Source organism: Antennarius striatus, chromosome 4, assembly GCF_040054535.1.
Source record: "Antennarius striatus isolate MH-2024 chromosome 4, ASM4005453v1, whole genome shotgun sequence".
Classification (NCBI taxonomy): domain Eukaryota; kingdom Metazoa; phylum Chordata; class Actinopteri; order Lophiiformes; family Antennariidae; genus Antennarius; species Antennarius striatus.
This window is the reverse complement of record NC_090779.1, coordinates 9,397,453-9,414,941: the sequence shown is the minus strand read 5'-3', so window position 1 is coordinate 9,414,941 and position 17,489 is coordinate 9,397,453. Positions and strand designations below refer to the sequence as shown.

The 17,489-nt window shown below is 38.4% G+C and overlaps 4 protein-coding genes across 5 annotated transcripts; 1 reads left to right on the top strand and 3 right to left on the bottom strand.

The window, feature by feature from the left end:
* Positions 1–602: 602 nt before the first annotated feature.
* On the bottom strand, positions 603–3,685 carry LOC137594206 (ras-related protein Rab-8B-like). The gene is made up of 8 exons (XM_068313542.1): positions 3,463–3,685; positions 2,913–2,973; positions 2,772–2,832; positions 2,608–2,685; positions 2,415–2,504; positions 2,232–2,297; positions 2,085–2,135; positions 603–736 (listed from the first exon to the last, which is right to left on the bottom strand). Exons 1-8 carry the CDS (start codon positions 3,584–3,586, stop codon positions 644–646), a joined length of 624 nt encoding a protein of 207 aa, XP_068169643.1. The 5' UTR covers positions 3,587–3,685; the 3' UTR covers positions 603–643.
* A 532-nt stretch (positions 3,686–4,217) lies between these two features.
* Positions 4,218–6,382, top strand: rps27l (ribosomal protein S27 like). The gene is made up of 4 exons (XM_068313544.1): positions 4,218–4,367; positions 4,944–5,052; positions 5,998–6,108; positions 6,215–6,382. The coding sequence occupies exons 1-4, from the start codon at positions 4,362–4,364 to the stop codon at positions 6,241–6,243; spliced, it is 255 nt and encodes an 84-aa protein (XP_068169645.1). The 5' UTR covers positions 4,218–4,361; the 3' UTR covers positions 6,244–6,382.
* A 141-nt stretch (positions 6,383–6,523) lies between these two features.
* dnaja (DnaJ heat shock protein family (Hsp40) member A) lies at positions 6,524–10,618 on the bottom strand. 2 transcript variants are annotated; one of them, XM_068313540.1, is made up of 8 exons: positions 10,478–10,618; positions 9,982–10,126; positions 8,273–8,447; positions 8,069–8,173; positions 7,763–7,990; positions 7,439–7,669; positions 7,238–7,338; positions 6,524–7,140 (listed from the first exon to the last, which is right to left on the bottom strand). In XM_068313540.1, the coding sequence occupies exons 2-8, from the start codon at positions 10,111–10,113 to the stop codon at positions 6,925–6,927; spliced, it is 1,188 nt and encodes a 395-aa protein (XP_068169641.1). In that variant the 5' UTR covers positions 10,114–10,126; positions 10,478–10,618; the 3' UTR covers positions 6,524–6,924. The 2 variants fall into 2 exon arrangements, with proteins under 2 accessions (XP_068169641.1, XP_068169642.1); XM_068313541.1 differs by having other exon boundaries at positions 9,982–10,122.
* Positions 10,619–12,809: 2,191 nt separating this feature from the next.
* Positions 12,810–17,383, bottom strand: idh3a (isocitrate dehydrogenase (NAD(+)) 3 catalytic subunit alpha). The gene is made up of 11 exons (XM_068312935.1): positions 17,298–17,383; positions 16,510–16,569; positions 16,288–16,371; positions 15,992–16,106; positions 15,315–15,502; positions 14,972–15,105; positions 14,782–14,884; positions 14,591–14,655; positions 14,076–14,160; positions 13,731–13,883; positions 12,810–13,642 (listed from the first exon to the last, which is right to left on the bottom strand). Exons 1-11 carry the CDS (start codon positions 17,322–17,324, stop codon positions 13,559–13,561), a joined length of 1,098 nt encoding a protein of 365 aa, XP_068169036.1. The 5' UTR covers positions 17,325–17,383; the 3' UTR covers positions 12,810–13,558.
* Between the last annotated feature and the right edge of the window lie 106 nt (positions 17,384–17,489).

Below are 17,489 nucleotides of genomic sequence, written 5' to 3'. Positions count from 1 at the left end.
TATTCTAACATAGAAACCTGTATTAAAAGAGGTTTCAGTAAAATGAATACTCAGCTATATTCATACATTTTCTTGTCTTTCTGTCACATTTCTGACTCCTTCTAGGAACACATGAACAGAACAACCAAACATTTTAATATACTGTACAAACACTTCCAAAGATAAATACAATCAATGTTGAGACTTGACAAGTCTATCTCACAGCTTCACAGTAGTAAATAAGACAATAGGTAGGTGTATAAAACATTGCTACAACTTACAAAAGGTTCTGAACATTAACATTTTCTCCATAACTGACAATAATGTGTAACTTCCGTGTTCTCATCAGGTGTAATAGAGGTATTATATATGCTGACAGAACCACTGCCTGCTGTGAGCAAACATCAAAAGTCCAGCTACAAAACAAGACTTGGTAATCAAGTGTTGCGTGGGCTGATATATAATATCAGGCCTCATTCCTCATTGATCCTCGTCTTGTCAGCAGATCAGGATGGCAACTCAACCATTCATGAACCTGTGAGCTTCAGCTGGCAGTAAGGCCCTCTGAATATAACCACCGCCACTGCTGCATGGACGTCTGAGTGTAGGAACACTCCAATAGAGCAACGTCAAACTTGAGCCAAGAACACTTCAGATGATCCGTCTAGATGAGGGAACACTTGAGGAATTTTATTTTCTTTGACTTTTTCTCTGTGATCTTGAGGGGTTTGCCTGATCCTCCAGCACTGTTATCAGTCTGGAAAGAAGAGAGATAATTAAACCGAGGATAAATTATTGTATACCCTGAACAGGTAGGCTTAGTAGCATCCGTCAAGGGAATAGCTTTCATTGGAGAAGTGCTGTAAGAAAATATATATTCAAGTACAGAGTAGTGTCTATTGTTTTGAATAGATGCTTTGGAGAATAACCTTAGAGCCACCTTAAAATCATATTTCCATGGAGGTCACAAAAAAGAAAAATCACAATAAAAATCTTATAATAAAAGACACAATGCCTTCTTGTGGTTAATAAATGTACTCAGTTTGGTAAATCTAATTTGTATGGTATGCCTGGTATGCTGATTTGATTATAGACGGTCAGAGGGGAATATCCATGACTTCATGCCTTTGTAATTTCATGATCAGAGGATTAAAAACAAGCAAAGAAAAAACTTTCACTCACGTCAAAATTTATTTAATAGCCTCACAGACCCCTGCTTAGGACATGGGTACCTCTGCTTTTATTGCTATTTTTCTTGGATAGATCACAAATCTCCTATCACTAGTTCTATTGCTGTAAATTGCTCGTAACTCTTTACTGCCCCCATCTGGATGTACTATATCGTTTCACATCATTGCAAATGTAGTGATGCATGGAAGAATGAGGAGTGGGTAAAAAGATGGAGTATAAATACAACTTTTGGTGTTTCTTTGCAGTCTTTGACAGGAGAAACTCAGACTATTCTTCTAGCACAACTTAACTGCTGACATTGCATGATAGTAATCCCTCGTTACTCACTGTTAATGCGTTCCAGGACCACCCGCCAATAACGAAATTCTGCGATGTTGCGACAATTTATTTAATTATTTACGGTAATTTAAACATCTATGAACCCTCCCATACTGATACTAAACCACTTTCTATTTCTATGACCTTTTCCCACTCTTATAGACTGTTTTAAGCGCTTTCAAGTGTTTCTTTAATACACGGAAGTGCACTGCATTCCATGACTGTCAGAATGCAGCACACTTCTAGATGCTGTCAGCCAATAGAATGCGTGTACAGTATCACGTGACTACCTACTAAAAATCTGCGATGAGGTGAAGCCGGGTATCTTGAAGCACGAATGCCCGGGGGATTACTGTACTAACTGAAACCTAAATAAGCACATCAACATTTTTAGCAGTTCCTTTTTCAATAGAAAAATGGAAACTACATGGTGGGGGCTTGTTTTCAAGAGATTTCAGTCATTAAATCACACGTGAACTGTTACAGGCCTGCATCAGTGTGTAGATTCAATTTAAAAGTCATGGGCCCTTGTCCCCCCAATCCTCCAATGAAAGCACAGCCCTGGCATTTATTTTAAGATTCTCATGTGCACTTACTGTCTTTGAACTCAGATTATGTAATATATCCCTTCCCATGGTATAAAAAGCCTAGAATGACAGGACAGCAAGACAAAATATCAAGTTACATATTCATCTGCAAGGTTTCATAGTGCCGCAGGACTACACTTTTTTTTTTAAACTCACCTCTTCAACATTTAAGCTGGACTTTGCACTGGTTTCCAGGAACTTAATTCCGTAATCAATAGCCAGCTGAGCAGGAACAGAAACACAAAATGTTAGTGCTATTTTAAGAAAAGCGTCAACTTTAAAAAAACCTCTAATTTGTTTGAGACTGACTTTTAGGAATGACCAGCTCCAGACACTCACTTTTTCACCTCTGTCCTTAGACACCTGTCTCCTGTCAGTCATGTCACATTTGTTACCCAGGATTATCTTCTCCACATCTGACGAGGCATGCTGGGAGAAATCAAGACACATTATGTTGAACACAATCAAGCAGTGCTGTCCACCAAACAAAAGTGAACTGTATGAAAAAAAAAATCTTCACGCCAGAGTTCACCTCTTCAATATTTCTGATCCAGTTTTTTATGTTTTCAAAAGATTTTTCATTGCAGATGTCATAAACCAACATGATGCCCTGCAAAGAAAAACAGTCATCCTCAAAACCTGTGTCTCAGCTTTGAAATGTGACAAGCGTTCATACAAGCTGAAGCTCAGATTTACCATTGCTCCTCTGTAGTATGCTGTAGTGATCGTCCGAAACCTCTCCTGCCCTGCAGTGTCCCTGGAAACATCCAAACAACTTAAATCATAACCAGAGGACTGAACCACACATTGAAGAAGAGACAAACAGATTAAACTCACCATATCTGTAGTTTGACTCTCTTTCCATCCAGCTCTATAGTTCTTATTTTGAAGTCAATACCTGTACAGAGAATGATGAGCAATGTTTATTGTAATGGTTAGATAAATGCCATTAAGGTTTTGATGTTGAAGATGCACCACAAAGAAAACACAACTGCAATAAGCAGCTGCTTTCCCTCTGTGGCAGAACTCTTTTAACTACTTGAATAATACTTTGATGTGGGATGGCATAATTCAGAGTCGCTGTAGTAAAGCTTTATGGAGGATATAACAATATTATAAAACGTGGAACATTATTTTGATCTCATTCTTTAGGCCTGTTTAACCTCACTTGATGTCAATAATTCTCAACCACCGGAGACATACTAATTTGCCTCTGACACCCTTTGTCCGTCTCTTGGGCTGTGAGTCACTGCCTGTCCCTTTAGATATTAGCAGCAATGAATGATAACAAATTCACCACACTGTAGGTATTGATGCTAAAAATATGACCAATGCAATTACTAATGTTCTCCCGTGATCATGCACTGTGCCACATGAACCGGCTCACCTATTGTGGATATGAAGGTGGTGTTGAAGGAGTCCTCGCTGAATCTAAACAGCAGACATGTCTTGCCGACTCCGCTGTCTCCGATGAGCAACAACTTAAAGAGATAATCGTACGTTTTCGCCATTTAAATTTTTTTTTTTTTGTAGACTGCAGTATGTCCGCAAAATACAGCCTTTCCACGCCGGAATCCCCCACGTCTGGATCCTCAGCTGTCTGTGGGAGACGAGCAGCGGAGCGGTGACAAAATCAATGACGTCACGCTTCGCTTTGCATCATGGTCCACGTAGTTTAAAGGAGAACTGGTGCGCTCAAATCCTGTTTACTGTTAAATGTGGAATAATTATGAGTTCACGACAACTTACTTTTCAAAATTGAAAGTTTAAAGGTCTTGATGTGGAATCATAAAGGTCTGGGGAAAAAATCGTGACAGCAGCAACAACAATAATAACTATTTAATAGATTCTAATACAAATTAGGATAATAAACCTTCTTGGTAAATTGTGACACCATGAACATTACCTGCTAATGTAATGTATAGTTAAATCGGAACCAGATGCAGATATTGGTGAAACATGATGGACTGTCCGTGTGTTTAACTTAAAGATTTTTTTTTTTATTGTTATGGTTTTGACAAACTCAAGCGAGGCGCCTCAAATCAGAAATTAATCAGTAGAAAACTTTTTGGAGACAAAAAAAAAAAAAAAAAAAAGCACATAACTTTCTCCAACTCTAGGTAGAGAAAAAAAAATTATAGATTTATTTTACAAGTAGATTCTCACTAAAATATATCAATCTTTTCAGTGGTTCTAAGCGTTCCGGCTGTGGTCGGCTCCGGTACTTCCTGCTCGCAGCCTCAGAACCGAACACGTTCGCGCAGCAGAGCGGCCTGACACGTGAAGATGCCTGTAAGTTACATTTGATCCTCCATGGACCTTATTTTAGTCCGTTTCCTTGGCGTTAATGAACCGTGTTGTCAGCATCAGTGTGTTTATTGAGTGGAACCTGAAGTTCTGTTCCTGACAGCGAAGGTTAGCTTTGCTTAGCGCTGCAGGAACGGGTAGCGACTATTTGCTGAAACTATTATGAAGTGCGTATGCGTTGTGAGCCATGATGGGATAGTTTGACGCCAAGAAACAGCCTGTATCTGCATGAATATGTAAAAAAAAAAAAAAAAAAGGGCCGATCTGTTGTTTCTTTACAAATCCCAAGTATTTATGACAAACGATATTCATATTGTAGAGAACTAGTTTGTTTTCTGCCCGCCGTCTCTGAGCACTGGAACACTTGAGTTAGACCATAACGTGGTTTGACGTTCCATCCACCAAAGGAACGCCACGTGTAACACAAGTGTTGTGATCATCAAAAGAAACATTAGTCATGATGAAACCACAAATATTGTGTTCGTGTTTGCAAAGCCTTTAAAGTTACGACTGCAATCATGTGAAAACGTTAACCCCTTGTTTGTTCTTTGTTTATTCCAGCTGGCCAAAGACCTCCTTCACCCAACTCTAGACCACGAAAGGAGACAACACAAAAAGAAAAGACTTGTTCAGAGTCCTAACTCCTACTTTATGGACGTTAAATGTCCAGGTAACACAAATAAAATATTACATAATAGAAGGCTAAAAGAAAACTCCCAAGATCTGTCGTAATGACTGAGTTAAGTGTATTTAGTCGTACAGTGAGAAAACATTCAGCCTCCATGGTACATTAGGTCTATCATCAAAAATACTATCCAGAGAGAGCAGTCTGTTTAAATAACTCAGTGCAACATATTGGATCTATTTTTTTTATTTTAACTCACTACTGCACTCTCAAAAATGGTTCAAAACCCTGAACAGCATCCATTTTAAGAATGCTCAACTCACAATATACATGTAGATGTTAAAATACTGGGCTCCATATCACAAGTCAAAGACCTGAATTCCGTTGTACGCTTGTGTATGATGACGATAAAAACATTCTATTTTATTCTATTCAGTTCTATTCTAATCTATTCCATTCCACTGCTGAGCCAGAAGAACATTAAACTCTGCTCCAGTACACTTTTAACAAGGACCTTGATCACAAAAACACCACAAACAACAGTCAGATTTAGACTTGGAATATTTCTCAAGTGACAGAGAAAACCTCTCATGGAATTTGAAGAAGGTGGTTGCACTAATTTTCCAGAACTGGGGGTGTTTTCACTTCAGGAATGATGGCAGAAACCGGTTTCTGGCTGTGGGTCATATTTACAGCAGGTTGTAACAGCAAGACGCCGTTCTACAAAGTGCTTCAGATGGTTGTCATTCATGGGTTGATTTGGAGGTAGCAGATGTCAGTAAAAGTTGTATTTTACCTTTAGGAGAAACATCTGTTGCATTGTGCTAGTTAAGCTGTTTTTGGGGGGTTTTGTCATCAATTTTACCAATGAAATTATTGAACTGGGTGGTTTCATACAGTAATTGTGTTTGCAGCTACTGCATATACACCTGGCTTTCATGAAAGCTGTTAGGAATATGGTCGTTACATTATGCTGCTGCATCTTTTCAGGCTGCTACAAGATCACCACTGTGTTCAGCCATGCCCAGACAGTTGTTCTCTGTGTGGGATGCTCAACTGTGTTGTGCCAGCCAAAAGGAGGAAAGGCCAGACTGACAGAGGGTAAGAACCACAATAATCTTTAATTCTATCAACATTGTTGAAGTAGATTGAGTGAAGCAGTCTTCTCTTGAAGGCCTTCTGACCAATTGTAATTCTTGTTTTACAGGTTGTTCCTTCAGGAGAAAGCAACATTAAAAAGGGACTGCACATTTCATCATGTCTGTAATTAAAACTATGCTTTTTTATAAAGCCTACATTTTCCCTCATTGATTACAATGTAGTTGTGCATTCACTATTAAAATGCGCTGTTGCTCAGCAAATGTTCAACTTTCAATACATCTGTAACCATTTCTGATTTGCATGATGCTGAAAACCAAGTCTCAAGCCAATAAAACTGTTTTGGAAGTTAAATCAGAGTTTATTGAGAAATAACAAAAAAGTTTTCCATGACTGAAATTACCTTCTCAGAAAGCATACAAGAAGTGAGTGAAACAATTTGTGACACAGATATCTTAAGAGGACACACATACAAGAGACGCTTTAAATAGAACAGCTCGGACAGTTACATTAAAATAGAGTTTATAAACTGAGGACCACAACAGTTAGAACTTATCTGTATAATTGTGTCCCATGAGTCCAACAACAATCCTCATTTAATTGTCACCCTGTGAGACTTTCCCAAAGTCAGATTTTTAAAAAAAACTTAATAAACTACCTGGTATGAGTCATATGACCAAATTGAGGGTTATCATAGTCTCCACATGCAGGTGGCAACAGTGTTCCCATATCAATAAAATGTTGGTTTTTAATTCATGACAATTTATGGGTCTTTTGCATGAGTTGACAAGTGTGGCAACTTTCTCTTCCCTAAACCAATCACTGTGTTTGACACTGTACTCCACCTCTGGGACCCTCATCATCTTCCTCATAAGCTTCCCTACTGGCATTTCTCTGTTGTGTCTTCACATCCACCTCACAAAGGTCTACCTCCTCCATGTCATCAGTAATCATTACTTCCTCCCTGGGAGGAAGTAGTCTTTCCAGCTGGAACATGAGATGCTCCGGGAGCCAGTCTTTCTCTGGAAACTCCACCTATGGGACAAATTTACAATTAACCGACATTTGCCAAAAAGACAGATGATCACTAAGTCCACAGTTTGTGTAACTGGTGATGTGTGTGCAGTCGTACCTGGAAATGAATGATGAGATGTCCCCTCTCGTAAGGAGCTCTGTAAACTGGCATGCCCTCGCTGTGAACACATTTGACGGCGCCGTCCTTAATCACTTCACCTGTCGAGTCAGAAAAACATTCATGCAACCTCAATATGGCTCAATATCCAAAACAATAAATAAAGAAAGCAACAGGAACAAGTCGATCCCACTTCATTACCTGGCTGTGAGTTGATGATGAGCACTCTATCGTCTAATGTTTGAATGGTCCTATTGAAACCACACAGGGCCTCAACGAGTTTGATGTTCATCTTCATCTGCAAATTATCTTCTTGTCTCTGGAAAACAGGGTGGTCCTTCTGATCTAACACAATGATTACATCTCCAGGTTCTAGTCCCGGTTCCTGGTCACCTTCTCCATGGAATGTGATTCTCTGACCATCTTTCATACCTGCCAGCACATTAACCTTTATATAATTTGCGTCACATATTTATAAACCTTTTTTTCCAATGAGTATGTCTCAAATTGGAAAAAAATATATACCTCTGTCAATGTTAACTTCAAGGATTTTCTTCTTGCGTTCTACTTTGTGTCCATGGCAGTTCTTGCAGCGATCCTTTGAGTTGAATTTCTCACCCTGTCCCTGGCAGTCTGGACACATACTTTGAATCTGTTGAATCATTCCTGGCCCAATTTGCTGAACCTTGATTTGAACTCCTTTGCCTTTGCAATTTGAGCACTTCTCCAAGGCACCTTTCTTGCCACCATAACCTGTAATAAATAGTTATAGGTTAATAACCTTATTAAAAATTATTGTTTGGGATTAATAAAAACAAATATACTACATACCATCACATTTTTCACAAATGCAATTCTTCTGAAGTCCAAGCTTCCTGGTGGCACCTTTGTATATCTCTTCTAGTGTAACACTAAGCTGGTGAACAACATTCTTCCCTATTGGAAAAGCAGTTACATTCACATTACAAGTTATAGGTGTTTTAAAATACACATTTATTCTGCTGCTAGATGACTTGAAATGGGATAAAATCTCACCTCGCCTCTCTCTGTGCATCCTTCCTCCACCTCCAAAAAACATGTTGAAAATGTCCATTGGGGAGGATCCTCCTCCCATGCCTCCCTCTTTGATGGCTTGTTCTCCTCCTTGGTCATACAAGTCTCTCTTCTTTGGATCTGACAGCACCTCGTACGCTTGAGATATGTGCTTGAACTTTAGAAGCAAAACAGAAAAAAGAAGCACTATTTAAAGCTTCACAAATATGGCAAAAAACAACCATTACCTCAAAGATCACAATTACTTAACACTTAAGAATCCGTAAAAATTGCTCTGACCTAAATAAATGATTTTTTCTTATATTTAAATATGGCAAAGATTAATTTTATATGAACTACAGTGACATATTGAGCATGCATAGTTTTGTAAAGCCCACCAGTTCATTCTCCCATGATATTGCAACCCACAAATGCAACCTCTTTGTGGGTATATTTACAAGGGTATTAGAATTATGCCAAAATATAGTGGGGTATAGCTGAACTTTCAGCATCCCTCAAAAATCATCACTTATTACCCATAAAGTGTTTGACAAAACCATAGAGCGCACATAAGAACCAATTTGAAACTATCAGAAATTTACTTTTTGTAACTGCCTTTCTCATTCTTATTTGCGACAAACTGGGGCAGGAAGGTCTAACCCCTGATTAAATCCTAATCATTTCAACGTTAAAACATTTTCTGTATCTGTGTTTACTGGTCACCATTCCATATGAGTGCCCTACAGATGTCAGTACTTTATGAGCTCAGAAAAATGTTTTCATCTTATGCTTTCCCTATTTAAATATTTTAAAAAGTATAATTGTTTTCCAGCCAGCAGGTGAGCACTTGGCTAAGCCCAAGAACAATTGTGCTTCAAAAATAAACGCCCCCCACCAACCCAGATGAACCAGTTTCACAGGAAAGCTATGAAAAATTACCAATTGATGAGTTTCTAAAACTATGAAGTGAAAAAGAAGCTGAAGTGTATGAAGCCCAATATACCATATCCATAACCCAAAGCTCAGTGTATTAAAACAAAACATTTTTATTGGGGTGGCAGTGGCTCAGTGGTAAAGCGGGCGGTAGACCGGGTTGTCCTATGATTTAAGATCGGCGGTTCGATTCCCGCTCCCGCCCCCCCCAAAAAAATACCCAGAGGTGAGCTGACAGTGAGAGGTGTCAGCTCACCTCCGGAGCACTGCCGAGGCACCCTTGAGCAAGGCGCCGTCCCCTTTACAAATTGATCATTTGAGGTGCACCAAGAAGGAGCTGCCTGCCACTCTACCTCCCCTGCATGCCTACAGGCCCCCCTGTGTGTGTGTGTGTGTGTGTGTGTGTGTGTGTGTGTGTGTGTGTGTGTGTGTGTGTGTGTGATACAGGGGCCTGTACTCACAAATACATATGTATGCATGTGTTTGAATCAGTAGCTAGAGTGTGCGTTCTTAATTTCCCTTCGGGGATCAAACCAGTATATAATATTTTTTTTAATTATAATGTATTATTATCTAACAGCCTTCTGGCTTGTTGAAGTGACAGCGACAACTTTCTGGAATGATCCGGTCTCAGCTCCAGTGATTAGATCGTTCCTGAAAGTTGTCGCTGTCAATTCAACAAGTCGAGTAGTTTAAAATTAGAAAGGTCATTTCTAGCGTTCCATAAACGGCTACATGGACACCATAAAGGTTTCCATTACCACGTGTAGCGAACTCACCTTCTCCCCTTCATTTGGATTCTTATCAGGGTGATATTTCAAAGCCAATTTTCGGTAGGCCTTCTTTAGTTCGTCCTGTGAGGAGCTGGGGCTGACACCCAACAGATCGTAGTAGGCTGTTTCGTAAACCATGGCGACAAGCTAGCTAAAACAAAAAACATACACCTCAGCAAACGACACAGCTTATTTCTACTCCTATTGTACAATCCAATAGTTGCTTGATGGACAACCCGATGAAAGTCAATGTCCACGAAAGTTTATCATGATACAGGTCAAATTAATAAAAGAAAGTACTGAATTTGAGATTCACGTTCCAGGAAATAACTTGAACCCGTCTAACAGATAGGGGCACTGAACATTTAGCCGGTCGACACGTGAATCTCACGTCAACCAACTACTAGCTAGCATTACATAATGATTGAATGAAGCCGCTAATATCTACGTATTATACAGCTAAAACTGTTCCAAACATAATTATTACAGTCGACCCACTCACCACTACGAGTTGACACTATCTTGATTAAAGCTTGACAGACTGAGTCCGGTAAAGAAAGATGGCTCGGTCTTATAACCTCTCCGCCGTTCGTTCAGAACTTTCTGGAGAATTCTGAGAAGAGAAGCCGGAAGTATCGTTGGCTGGACAAAAGCGGTGTGCGGAAGCAGGCACACCATATTCCTACTATGGTGACTCCAAGGCCCACCCACCTCTGTCTCTGATTGGCTTTCAAACATCATAGACAACCCTTACTCGCCAATCAGAGACAGTGTATGGTGGGCCATGCGTTTACCGTAGTAGGAAACGAAATTCCAACGAGTAGAAGGTCCATAGAAGTTACTACATCGGCTTTTAAGACCTCAATATCGGTAATGAATGTCTTGCAGGTTCAATATCGGTAATGAATGTCTTGCAGGTTCGATTCACTGCGGCTAGATGTAGTGAGTCAAACACTGTAGAAAATAGGTTAATACTGCAGATACTGTGTGTGGAACAAAAGACTGGGTAGCTCAATCTATTTATTATGAAAACATATGGAAAACTAGAAATAAACTAGAGTGAAATAACAATGTTCCCAGTGTAGTCAAGCAGAAGTAACACTTGCAAAAAAGAAAAATATTTAAATGTCTCGTATTGTGCACTAATATTCATCGATATATCTATTTGATTTGGACTCAAACAGCATATAGTATATAAAATAAAATCTTTCTACCATATTGTAGAGTGTCTTAAAATAAGGAGGCTAATTTTTGAGCCATTTTTGACTCTTTTCAACAACTTGACAGCATGGGATACCCGACTTGACACAATTCCTTTTGTATTTATTTACATCACGAAGTCTACTTCACAGAGATTTCCCATAATCCAGACGATCAAACAACAAAAACTGATTTAAGGTTTCATTGACCATGCTCTTTCAAGTAAAATAAAGGGACTGTGCCAAAACTTGATAGGTTGGACAGACAATACAAATTAAATTTATACAACTGTGATGGATAAAAACACAGCAAAAACTTTATTTTTGAGTTTGTGCATTTCGGCACTACGGAGTTAGATTCCAAGTGGACAATGAATAACTAGTTTGGCTTCTGCTGAATGAGTATCAATATCTCTGAAAAAGAGATGTGTCAAATCGTCAGCTATGTTCAGTCATGGTAGTATACTGTAAGCCTTAGTGTGGCTTTTGTTAACCTGCACTTATTGCAATTATGTAAAGATGCAGAAGAAATTAATGTTCCAGATGTTTGTATTCATCTGGAATAAATATATGGACTGTACATCATTCCAGCATGGCTGGAAATAAATGGTTGGTCAAAATGGGAAATATGTGAATCCTCAGCCAGCTACCTGCTGCTCAGCCACATTGCTGCACAGATCTGATTGGTGAACAACCATCTTTTGGTTGTACTTTTCACAACCAAATGCCTTAAAGAGGAAAAATTCCCAGATTACACAAATGCTGATAGAAAGATCTAACAATATGTCTTTAAAGGGAAAATAATGTACAATTTTGCAACAACAAAAAAATGTTCTTGAAGAAAAAGAGCAGTTAATCTATGATGGGAGGGCCAGGGAAATGAGGGGCAGGGCAGCACAGGATCTGCCCATTGTCAACCCACCCAGTTCCAAGCTCCAAAAACCCAAACTTACTCCAGAACCCATCATTAGCTTGAATCTTTGCAGCTATGCCGCTTACAAAAAGGAAGTACAGTTGCCTTACATCAACTCAAAGAGACTTTTTTTCTGACTTGACAACAATGTGTCCTTTGTGTTTTTCTATGTTTACTTAATGTTCTTCCACTCAAACTCTTCAGATTTGCAGCACATGAGGAAGTATAATTTCAGTGAAGAAAATTAAAATAACTGGTAACACAAATTACTGCATTCAATTCCCGCAATTATGTTTTACGTGAGGAGAAGTTCCACCAATTTAATTTTACTCCAGTTTTTTAATTATAGAAATTAGTGAACTAAGGTGATTACAGATGAACTTCTGCAGCCTTTCCTTTTAACGCCCAGCACATGCAAGAATTAGCTTCTTTTATTTTTCAAACAGGACTTACCTGTTTCTGGAGAGGTGCCGGTTAAATTCATGAGGACATTGATCGCTAGATTGTTGTACATTAACAAAACTGCTCTTTTTATTCAGCCAAATCACTTTGGCATTTATTTTTCTCCAGCAGGCTGGGAGAGAAATGGTGCTCTGGTACCCTGTTCCATTCAAATCTATTGCAAATCCACTGAGAAGTTACATCACCACTATTTGGAAATATTAAAAATCACTTAAGACTTTCATGGAATTAATTCTGTCTCAGGTATAGAATGCACAAACAACAGGAAAATCCATGTTTAATTTATTTTACAACATTTAAGACAAATGAATAAAACTCATAAGAATGAACTTCTATTTTGGAAAAATATTTAGTAGCATTTCATACATGATTTATAGCAGTGCTGGCAGAAACATAGCTTTGATCACCACATAGCAGCTGACACACACAAGCGTCATATTAATAACACAAATAAAATGTTTAGCACTTCTGATTTCATTGTCATTTCTTCATTCATTTGTGGTATTTGCAAATAAGAAAAAAAAATATGGCACAAGAAAAAACAGTGCAAAGCATTCCAAGTTTCATCTTATGGAAGTGGAATATATTTAAGACATAAAGCACCAATCTGTATATTGTAACACATGCATAAGAGAAACATCTACAAACCTATGGTTTTTAAACAGTTTGACTTTTTTGACAAATGATTTGATTGCTTCTCATTAGATCATAGGGAAACAGATTGTGTCTTAAATGTCCAACACTCTCAAACACATGAGACAAGCAGCAAAAGTGATCCAGTAAATACAGGTAGACAATACAGTGTCTACCTTTGATTAAAGAGCTTAGGAATAAAATGCAAATCGCAGATATAATAACTGTTGGTCAAGAATTTTAAGACAGAAAACATTCAGGATGTACAACTCCTGAGTTTTTTTAAATTCATATTTTAGTTTAAATTGTGCAGATAAAATAATGCGGGATGAAGCACATAGGTCCATATGTAAACCGTCAGCACCACTAGCATCTTTTAATTCATATTTACCACTCTTTGACATATTGCATCAGTGAATTCTGAGCACTTTGAGTTTCCTCCCAGGTCTTTTGTTAGAACCTTGATGACAATAAAAAAAATAAAAATTATGAAACGGAATAAGAGCAAATAAATAAAAGTGCAAATCATTTAATTCATGTAAGATTACCTTTTTGTCTCGAATGGTGTCAAAGCAGGCAGTTTCAATGTTTTTGGCATGACCATGTAGACCCATGTGCCGCAGCATCATGACTGCACTGAGCAGTAAGGCGGTTGGGTTGGCCATGTCTTTCCCGGCTATATCTGGGGCAGTTCCATGAACCTGACGAGACATTATTCACAATCCATCATCATGGCTGACATTTCTAAATAAATCTAATAAAATTAAATCTGCCTTCAGTGTCTCAGCTCACACCAAGAATCCATTAAATTGTATTTGGCAGCTGGTACTTGGATCATGGGAGTATTTTTAAAATCAAGAGAGAAGATATGATAGAATATGAAAAGAACATACCGACTCAAATATAGCGACACCATTTGCACCGATGTTTCCACTGGGGGTCACTCCAAGACCTCCAATCAGTCCAGCACAAAGATCACTGATAGGCAGGAAATAAACAATTTTTCTTACATTTATTCATAGTTAGAGAATCTCACATGCTACTTAGATTTAATTTATTGGCTCTGTATGATGGCATTTATATACGAGCTATTTTTGTTTTTACATGTTTTGACATGTCTTCAGCAAACATTTTAGTCGGATATTTCCCACTAATTTTTTTGGATTCGGATTTTCTATTGCTAAGATAATTACTTTACTGTAACATATTGCCTGGTTGAATCTAAAATTGACATGATGGAAGATTTTATGTGTAGTAAATGAATGTATAAATATGGAGAATTTGTTGTCTGAACATTTAAATTTGTGGTAAAATAAATATGCAGCCCCCTTTGGTGCAGTGAACATAATAGAGAACATGAACATAATAGAGAACATGAACATAATAGAGAACATATCATTTACTTTACCTCAAAATGTCTCCATACAAATTTGGCATCACTAAAACATCAAACTGTGTGGGATCTTGAACCATCTGAAAAAGTAAATATAAATGTCACCAGTAACAATCTGTGAGTGCTGAAAAAACCAACAACCTCCAGATGTTGTTCATCCTGGTTAGAGATTTTACGCAACATTTTCTTCTCCAACTGGGACTTACATTCAGACACACAGTATCTAAGTACATCTCAGTGAATTTGATGTCCTTGTGCTTTTCAGCAGCCTCTCTGCATTTTCGTAGGAAGAGCCCATCTGACAGGCGCCTAAAAAAAAAAAGACAACATTTAACTACAATGAATATAAATTACTGTTTGCATTGAGAAATTTGAAATGAATTAAATACAACTTACATAATATTAGCCTTATGAACCGCAGTAACACTGATCCTCTGATTATTTCTGGCATATTCAAAAGCATACTCTGCGATGCGTTGGCTGGCTTGCTCTGTAATGAGCTTAATACTCTGCACAACTCCATCAACAATCTGAAAATATGCAAGTCCAAGTTTGATTCAGCTAAATCATTATAACCTACCTAAATTATATTTGAGTTGTGGTCCTGAATATAAAATGGTGTCAACAATGAAGAAGCAAAAATGACAATTGAGAATCAAATCGGAAGAATAGAGTAAGAAAAAATCAGAATTGAAAAGACAGAAAAAGTAATAATGAAGAAATTATCAAAGGTCCTCACCACATGCTCAATCCCACTGTATTCTCCCTCTGTGTTCTCCCTGATGGTGACCAGATTCACATCAGTGTACGGGGTCTTATAGCCTTCAATGGACACACAGGGACGCACATTGGCATAGAGGTCAAAGGTTTTCCTCAGCAGTAGGTTCATAGATGGGTGGCCAGCAGCTATTGGTGTCTTCAGTGGACCTGTGGATTAAATAATTCAAAATTAGTGACAAGTTCACCCTCCACAGAAGGAAAACATCTTATAGAAATGATACCATTTAAACCAATGTGTTATATTTTATAATGATCAGTAATATTTAATTAGTGACAACCTCCATTCCACATAAATGTTTGTATTTATGCTGTAGTTTGAAGTGTAATTTGAGAATTTTCACTGTGGATAGGGAAAATACTGGGATAAACAAATAGTCCCTAGAAAATCACCATCACCTTAACACATATGTTTTTTAATCAATTCCATTTTTATTTGAATTAACTGTGTGTGGTTGAGGTCCACTGGCGTCACGCCAGGTGCCAGGAGTGTAGTCTGTCTCACGTCCCAAGTCTGCTGGGATAGGCTTCAGCAACCCTGTGAAGCGTATTAAAGATGTATGTATGTATGTATGTATGTATGTATGTATGTATGTATGTATGTATGTATGTATGTATGTATGTATGTGTGGATTTAACCTTTTAAACCAATTTTGTTCCTGTCCATTGATTCTTTGGCATCAGGAGGGATCATCCATTTGCCACCAGGACCTTGGATGGCTGTAACATTTCTTTCTTCCCATTGAATAGGTGCCTAAGAAAAGGCCAGTGAAACCACATCAGTAGTTCTTCAAGCACACAAACGGTTCATTATTCAGTTACATTTTGCTTATTTTATATCAGTGCAGACTTCTACGAAGTTTTTTGTCTTGAATCCCAATAAATCATTTTGTATGCTAATGCTCTCAGTACTTTTTTGCTTCTCCAGTACTCACCTTGGCTGCTTCAAATATCTTCATAACAGCGTTGGAGATCTCTGGACCAATTCCATCCCCGGGGATTAAAGTAACAGTGTGAATCTGTTAGAGAAAACAAACAAAGTATATTCAGTGGCGTAATAACAATAACATATTTCACAGAGTGAGAATTCAATATATAAGAAATATGTTGCTTCAAAAATGATCATGTCACAGAACTTCTACAGGAAAGATACAAACCCCACGGGTGAAGGCAGGGTGGGGAATATCTTTCCTCAAGGCTCCAGTCACCCATGATACCTGACACAAAAAAGATCCCATCAGACTCTTTTAGGTGCATGCTCTTCAACAGCAAAAATGTCATTCATGAGCACTGGCAAATTAAAGAAGAGTGACCTCGTAATGTTCTATTATGTTCTGTTCTATTCATAGCTCTATTAAATGGGTAACACAGCCAGAACAGACAGATCTAAAAATTGTAAGCAAAACGATTCTAAAACAGGATGTGACAATCGCCTAAAATAATTCTTAGAAAAACTTCAAAGCCAATTTTACGTTTTCACTGCTCGGTAGGAACGATCATTTATTCCTGATCATTTACTGATCGATCATATCTGGGGCTCCTTCGTCTACTCGTGCTGAATCTAGCTAACTTCCGCAGCCACGCCTGTGTTCCTGCTCCCTGCTGACACTCCCTGTGAATGTTATCTGTGGATTCTTGTTCCTGCATTTGTCTAAAAGCTATTTAGTAACTTTTACAACATTGTCTGATAAAGAAAACATGTAGCTCGTCTACTAATTTCTCAAACGCTGCCAGTCAGCTACCTAGCTAGACATCAGACGAGTTATGTTGCTATAGTAACTACAGGCTGTGTTTACGGCTATCCGCTATGTTAGCAGGTTAGCTGCAGTCTGTGGGAGGACTGCAGACTTCGTTCGTGCCGCAACAAAAAGCATAGCGTCGGTTATTAAAATGAAATGCAGCTCCAAGCGTTTCGGAGCAATCCACGTATTTTCCTCCTACATACCGCTGATCTCCACACCTTCCCAGCCATGATAAACCTTCCAAGGTCGAGGGAACAGCTTCTGTCAAGCTACTGCAACACAAAGCGGACTTCCGCTCTGAGCTGTCATTCTTTCCAAAATAAAAGCGTGTGTGTTGGAATAAATCACGATTCAAGATATTTGCAATCATTTTGCTGCGGCAATGCTGTTACTTT